Here is a 7,573-nt window from a genome sequence, read left to right as displayed (position 1 = left end):
TGCGTTTCAAATACAAGCACATGTCACTGTCTCTGTGCTTCATCTTCACCAACGCACGGTGATTGGGGTGGTCAGGGGCGCGTACCCTGCAGCCTGCAGCAACGCTATCTTACACTGCACGCCACAGAGCTGCGGCGTCAGACACAGGGAGATTGAATTGAGACAACCACTACCGCCCAGGACAGAGGAAGGTCAGCAGGCTCTGAGGAGACAGATGGCGACAAGCTCCAGAGCTTCCAGTCCCTCATAAGCAGTAAATAATTAAATTTACAGATTTAGCTAAATACTCAGTTACAGATTGCAGGTACTGATAATTAGCATTAGCAAACCAAAAATGTTTAGTGGTCTGAAGGTCGGGGGAGTGGATGACAGCAAAGGGCAGGTGTTTGAAAGTGTGGGGAGGGGGTGGGGGGGTTCAGCGGCTTCTCAATTCCTTAAAGCACCCCAGCCCTTATTGCTGTGCATCCTCAGCCTGTCTTCCTCTGCAGCGCTGTAGGATCTGAACGGAGCCAGCGTGTTCATGCAGCGCTTTGTGACAGGCACCTGGTGGGAAGGATTGGGTTGGTCTTCTGCCCAGGAACTGGAGGCTGTTGTGTGTGTGTGTGTGTACTGTATGTACCCAATGTGACATGCCTCTCAGTGGACAGACCGTGCTAAAAGGATTTGCAGTTGTTGTCTGCGTTCCCCTGGCTCAGCGTCTGGCATGCCATTCAAATGTGATTTTCGAATGGAAATCAATTCATTTCATGCAGGGTTGGTGTGACCTTGAACTATGAAAGCAGAGCAGCTGTGCAGCATCGATGCCCAGCACGCTCTTAGAATGACCCGTTTGGAAAGAGCTCCGCAATTAGCTAATGCAGTGCTCATGAGCTAGCTGTATTTGTCTGTTTCCTGGACCTTTCAAAACCATCCCAGCACGTCATCGTCAATTTGCACAAAGCCTCACTCTGTAGACACACGAGGCTTCAATTGCATTTAGTGTATTTGCTTTTTTTAACCAGTTCTAAAAAAAAAACTGATTGCAGGTTGTGAGATTAAATTACCTGCTGTAATTTGCCATTTGTTCCTATATTGGATTTTATCATGCATGTAGACTACATAAGTAGTCCAAACTACTTGACTGCTTCATTGATATGAGTCTCTGAATTCCAGGCTCCACAGCTGGTTTTAAACCTGGGCGTGAGCCTTCATTGATTCTGATTTAGCAAGCGCCTCTAGAGTAGAGAGCGTTATCCCGAATCAGCTGGGGATACAGCTACAGATTCATACCATGTCAGGCACGGGGGTACAAGAGCATTATGCTAATTGTATTGGTTCCAGCAGCAGGGTGAATGTAAACAGGCACCAAGGACAGCCTGTTTTACCCATGAGAGATGTGTGAATGATACAGAGCCTTTCCTCTCCCGGAACACAAACCCACCTGATCTCTCTGACGTTAGCAGCTTGATTGTGCTGGGCTCCTGGGCTGCCAAATGCCCGTTCATATTCCACACACTCACTATCACAAAGCATGCACTACATAGATACAGAGCCTGTTATACTGACATAAATACATACATCTTATTTTAAAGCTAAAAGCAATGACTGCAATCATCCTGATTGTCCGAGCACACAGGGTGATGATGTCATACCTCCCTTCAAAAGCAAGCCTTTCCTTGTTTTCAGGCCCAACGCTTTGCTGGAGTTTTCCAATAGGATTCTGCAGTGAGGTCCCTGTGTCTGCTTGGAGACGGGAGAACAGAAAACAATAGATACAGCATATTGACTATATATACATATATATATATATATATATATATATATATATATATATATATATATATATATATATGAGGGATATGTGTGAGAAATATAATGCAATGCAATGGCTGTTTTCACCTGATAACAGGTGCAGTGTTGTTATGTGAGTGGCAGTGCTTTCACCATCTGGATCTGCAGGCTTGAATTTTCATGGCATTGTCAGACTCCTAATATAACTCTGATTAAAAGTGACTCATCACACCCTAGCAATCTTTCCATCAGCCTCTGCTAATGTATCCTCCTGTGCTGCTGTGTCTATGCCAGGCAGGAATCTCCCTCGTTTCTTTAGATAGCGTCTAGACAGCAGAGGTTTCTTAAAGCAGAGTGGATGCATCACAGAGCCTGGGTTTCCCCTGGGGGTTTAGAGACTAATAATTGCAGCCACTTATAATGATTGTAAACATCATATAAAGTTGAGACAGTAAAGGAAATATCTAATTTATTGGGGCACTGCAAAGGGTGAAGCAGGAGTCTCTGATAGTCTGCTACCGCAGCTACTGTACGTTTCCTGTCCTCGCTCACCCTCGAATCCTATGCATCTGCACTAAACGGTTAACAGAGAATGCCTTTGATACCCTTGAAGGCAGCGATGTTGTTAAAAGATAATGACTGTCGTTATGCAGCTGATGAAGCGCGTGGTACACTCGGGAGAGGAAGAGAGGAATGCATGCAGTATAAACACTCAGAGCTCTGCAACAGAATCGGAAATACCAAGCCAGAGCCTCAATGGCTGGCTTTAGATGAGTACCCTGGAGAGCTGTGCACAAGAGCACACTGTACACAGGGCTTTGCAGGTTCAGTCCAGGGAAAGGACTGCTCACATTCTAAACTATTTAACAGACTCCAGCACATCAGGAGTGCATGATTCTAAATGATGTCAGCTGCCATCAGGGGCACCAAGCATGAACCCATGAATCCATACAGTGAACATGAATCCATGAATCCATACAGTGAACATGAATCCATACAGTGAACATGAATCCATGAATCCATACAGTGAACATTAATTCATACAGTGAACATGAATCCATGAATTCATACAGTGAACATTAATCCATACAGTGAACATGAATCCATGAATCCATACAGTGAACATTAATTATTATTATTATTTGTTTATTTAGCAGACGCCTTTATCCAAGGTGACTTACAGAGACTAGGGTGTGTGAACTATGCATCAGCTGCAGAGTCACTTACAACTACGTCTCACCCAAAAGACGGAGCACAAGGAGGTTAAGTGACTTGCTCAGGGTCACACAATGAGTCAGTGGCTGAGGTGGGATTTGAACCGGGGACCTCCTGGTTACAAGCCCTTTTCTTTAACCACTGGACCACACAGTCTCCTATTAATCCATACAGTGAACATTAATTCATACAGTGAACATGAATCCATGAATTCATACAGTGAACATGAATCCATACAGTGAACATGAATCCATGAATTCATACAGTGAAGATGTTCATAATGTTTCCACAAGGCCTTTCATGCATCAATATTTTTTTTTAAATATTAATTTTGGAATAATGTTGCATGAACATGGCTTTTCTCAACACAGATCCATTTTAAGTTAGACAGTAAAATGTCCCTCTTTTCTCCTGGCCAAACAAAAGCCACGTTAAGAAAGGCAACGACAGATCGTCAGAATGCTTCCTTGATTAATAAAGTAGAGTCTGAAAACAGCCGGCTTCACTCTTCTTTCAGCACCAAGAGGCACGTCGACTGAAGTAACGCTAGGAGAGAAAACCACGTCAGAACAGCCCTCCTTGCCCTGAGGAAATCGTAATTAAACAAGCCGATGTATGGGTTCCACTGGGTGACATCATTCCTGGCTGTATGGACAGTGCAAAGGGGTGCAGAGTGGCTGTGGTGCAGGCCTCACTGCAGGAGGACCAGATTAAACAGAGATCAGCAGTGCATTAATATGTGTCTGTCCAAAAGACAGCGGATTCATACTGCATTCACAACACATCAGTGAACAGCCATCTAGCATGTTTCTAACATTTTATTATATAAAACTAAAACTTGCAGAGGAAACTTGGATTACAGAGGTTTATTTCTCTCTCTCTCTCTCTCTCTCTCTCTCTCTCTCTCTCTCTCTCTCTCTCTCTCTCTCTCTCTCTCTTTGTTTGGCCTCTGAAGGAGTTCACCAAGGTGACTAGCATCCTCCAGCCAGAGGCGTTCAAAGCATGTTTTCCTGTGTTTAAATTCCTCCCATTTCCTTTGATACAGTGGGTAGTGGTTTAGCATCCAGGGGGGTCGTATTCAGCAGGGTCTGTTCCCAGCTCCCCTGTGGTGTGCACAGTTGAAAGCCGAGCTCAGCGCTGCTATGGATCATGCTGTGCTGTCCTCACCACCAGTGAGAGGCCACCATTTCCGGGAGAGTGCCGTGTTTACAATGTCTGTGTTTACTGAAACAGAGTGGGGTGGGGCAGCTTAAAAAAGTCTGGAGGGTCAGCAGAATCAGCGCCATCAAAAGATTCATCTTGCGCGTTCTTACTTTCAATAAAAACAACTCCCACTTGAAGATGGGTCCTTCTTACCCTGTACGAACGTACAGGAGATGGGAACTTAGCAAACCATTCATGCAGCTGCTAGTCTGTGAGAAGCAGCAGCTGTGTGCCATGCATCCCACGCACCCTCTATGAAATCACTGGAATGAGGGCGCTGGAATTCGTAGCAGGAACTATGCGATATAACTAGAGAATGGTGACACCTGAGAGGGATAGAGAAGACTTGGCAGCCCAGTCTCTGATATCTGAAACACAGTATGTCTCGTTCAGTGTCTGAGCCCACAAACAGGTTGAAGCACTGCGACAACGAAGCATTCCATTCTTGGTACATTGTTACATTTACTTTACTTTAGACAATATAGGGTACAGGGTTCCAGATTTTCAAGACCCTAGGAATCATCACTACAGAAACTAATAAAGAGCGCTTCAACATGAACATGTGTTTATGTTAGTGGGTTCTCTTTCTTATTCTGGGAAGAGACAGAAAACAGCCAAGCGCGCAGCGTGAACACAGTAGTAATCTGTGAGTTACTTTGAAGGCACTTTTCTGAAAGATAATTAATTGACTAATCTATAACAGACAGTGACTGATTGCTCCTCCAGAGCCATTGTGACAGTGTGCAGGTGTTGGGGAGGAACATCTGGGGTCAATGAAATGCAGTGGGGGGGGGGGGGGGGGAGGAGGGGGTCTAATACACTGGAACGCTCCATTCGTTTATGCCGGGGGAAGGTACTTCAACACAAACTCGTTCTTCTATCTCTGTAGATTTATTTTAGACGCTTGCTGCTTTGTAAATTTTGCAAGCATACGCAGTGGCACGCTACGTTACTGCTGGTTTTAAGGTTTTGCGAATGTTCTTATCACCACTTGAATCAGGCTTCCATTATGAATCACCCCCGTGAAGGCTGAGTGCAGTTGGTATAGTCCACCGGGAGAATGCGAATGCCTCTGCTTTCATTTCACTCCTAAACCAGATGTGCGGAAGGAGAGCTCTGTGGTGTTGGGGATCGTTTGGTAATAACATTCAAAGGCCAGTTGGGATTTATTGAGAAAGCAAACTGTGCAGGCTAGTAAAGATGTGTCTTTAAAAAATAATTCAAGAGAAGGAATAATTAAGAACCATCTGGAGATTTAATAGCTTACATTTAACGAGGACCGGAGAGAATGATCTTAACAAGTAAGTAAAGGCTATGTGCTTTCAATGAGTTTTTATAATCTTTTAGTAAACGGTAAACGAATGCATCAGAATATGTGATCTGTCATTCTCTCATAATTACTTATTGCCTGGTATAATCTTTGCTTATTGCATTAACTAGGTTGTATGAAGCATAGAAATACTCCAGTCATGTGTATTCATATTTTTGTATGTGTAGTCAAGAGACCATTAGGACTAAAGTAAGCTAATGTTTTAAATAAAGTATTGAAGTCTCATGAGAGAATCGTATGAACATGACATGCTGGCTTGGTAAAGAGCTCACTTCTTCTGGTTTGGTTTTTACTTCTGTAGGAATAAGTTTTGGGTATCTGACCAAGAAAGAGCTGATTATCTCTTACAGTGGTGCTTATTGATTGGGGTCGTGTTTAATGAAAAGATTAAAACCAAGTTAGTTTACTTTACAGTCAGAGCCAACCTGGCACTGCTTATTATAACAGAAACAACGACTTGAAATGTGTCAGCAATTAAAAATGATTCAAACCAGCTGGGAAATGTTTTCAATGACAACACTGCTTCCATGCACTGGGTATTATAAATACAAAACAGATCTGTTTATACAACGTGTGTGTGTGCGTGTGCGTGTGCGCGTGTGCGTGCGCATCAACCCTAACCCTAACAACAACACAAAAGTTTGTGTTAGTGAAGGATGTGGTGGAGCTCAGTTCAAGAGCATGTTAGTGGAGACTGCAGAGTGTGCAACACCACAGACAGCAAGTGAGAGTTAACCTGGGGGCAGGGCTAAGGAAGGAGGAGGACAGGACTGTCATTGGGTACAGTACAGACTAGATACAGAGATAGATAGATACAGTAAATACTCGAGATATTCCTCTGTATAGTATGTTTTTGTATAGTGGGTTGTGTACAGTACAGACTAGATATCTACTGTAGATATGCTTTTGTATAGTATATTTTTGTGCAGTGTATTGTGTACAGTATATATTGTGTGTGTTATTTTGTTTATCTATTGTGACATGTACCCCAGACTTATCAATGCATTGGCTATATTCTATTCCTTCAATACAGTACATTTACTGTACTGCATATCCCACACAGAGAAAGCGGTTTTCAAATAGATATTTTAAGTTCTGTCGAAAGTGTGGAAAGATATATAAAATATGCAGAATATTCCATGCCCTATTGTGCCCCCGTCCCGTCCCGTCCCGTCCCGTCCCGTCCCGTCCCGTGTGCCTACACTGTGATCCGAACAGGGGTTCACATAAGGATATCATATTATTTTGGAGGGTAGAGAAAGCTGCCCTGTAGTGATGCATCTCTTTCCTGTGAGTTTGACACATCAAGCTGGAATGTCCTGCCTCATGAGCAATTGAAAGGGTAGACTGCGCTGCTCTAACTCTGGGAATCCTGCCTCCTGACCCCGTGGCAGATGGGGGGCTGTTGTTAGCAACCAGTTCAGACAACAGAACACTCGGAGAGTGACATCACGCTGGGAGCCTCTGCCAGCTGCAGCGCGATGAGAAAGAAAGAAAGCAAGCAGGCCTGCGGAAGATCAATGTCAAATAACTCAGAATGGGGTCCAGTGTGGCTGCAATGCTCTCAGCACCTGCTGTTATTAGCTGGACGCATCACATGGGGAGGCTGCGCGGGGAGAAGGGGAGGAGAGATCTCCCCCCCCCCCCCCGGGAAAGCAAGCAGCATGCCTGTCTGAGGCCAATCTACTCTTAAAAATAATAATAACCAACCATCCAACCAAGCAACCATGTAGACTTTAGGAATGCATTCCCTGCACGGCAGACAAGGCTGCACAAGCCTCTGAGTGTAGGCTGTGTGGTATGCAGCACAGGCGAATCTGCACGTAGCTCTCTGAGTACCACCCTATCCAGCTCCTAGCAGCTCTCAGGCTTCCTGAGGGAGGGGGCTGGGGGGTGCAAACTCCTGATCTGTTATCAAAGGGCCTTCAGACTGGGAAAGAACTTCCTCTGAGGGGATCCGGTGTTTCCAATGGGAAATGCCTTTCTACATTACATTTGTTTGAACAAGGCAGATATGATCGTTCTCCTGGCGTAAAAACACAGCGTTCGGTCAGC

General features: G+C 44.5%; 1 protein-coding gene across 3 annotated transcripts in view; it reads left to right on the top strand.

The window, feature by feature from the left end:
• The window catches only part of LOC117412925 (rho GTPase-activating protein 7-like), a 32,834-nt gene that overhangs the window by 15,235 nt on the left and 10,026 nt on the right, over positions 1 to 7,573 (top strand). The window contains exon 1 of one of the 3 annotated variants that reach the window (XM_058997233.1): positions 5,142 to 5,489. The exons of the other annotated variants lie outside the window; for them this stretch is intronic. Coding sequence (XP_058853216.1) covers positions 5,477 to 5,489 — 13 coding nt within the window. The 5' untranslated portion in view covers positions 5,142 to 5,476. Of the gene's footprint in view, positions 1 to 5,141; positions 5,490 to 7,573 lie in introns of those variants that run through there. 3 annotated transcript variants of the gene reach the window in all.

This window comes from Acipenser ruthenus, chromosome 23 (assembly GCF_902713425.1).
Source record: "Acipenser ruthenus chromosome 23, fAciRut3.2 maternal haplotype, whole genome shotgun sequence".
Lineage (NCBI taxonomy): Eukaryota > Metazoa > Chordata > Actinopteri > Acipenseriformes > Acipenseridae > Acipenser > Acipenser ruthenus.
This window is presented reverse-complemented; position numbering and strand designations above follow the sequence as displayed.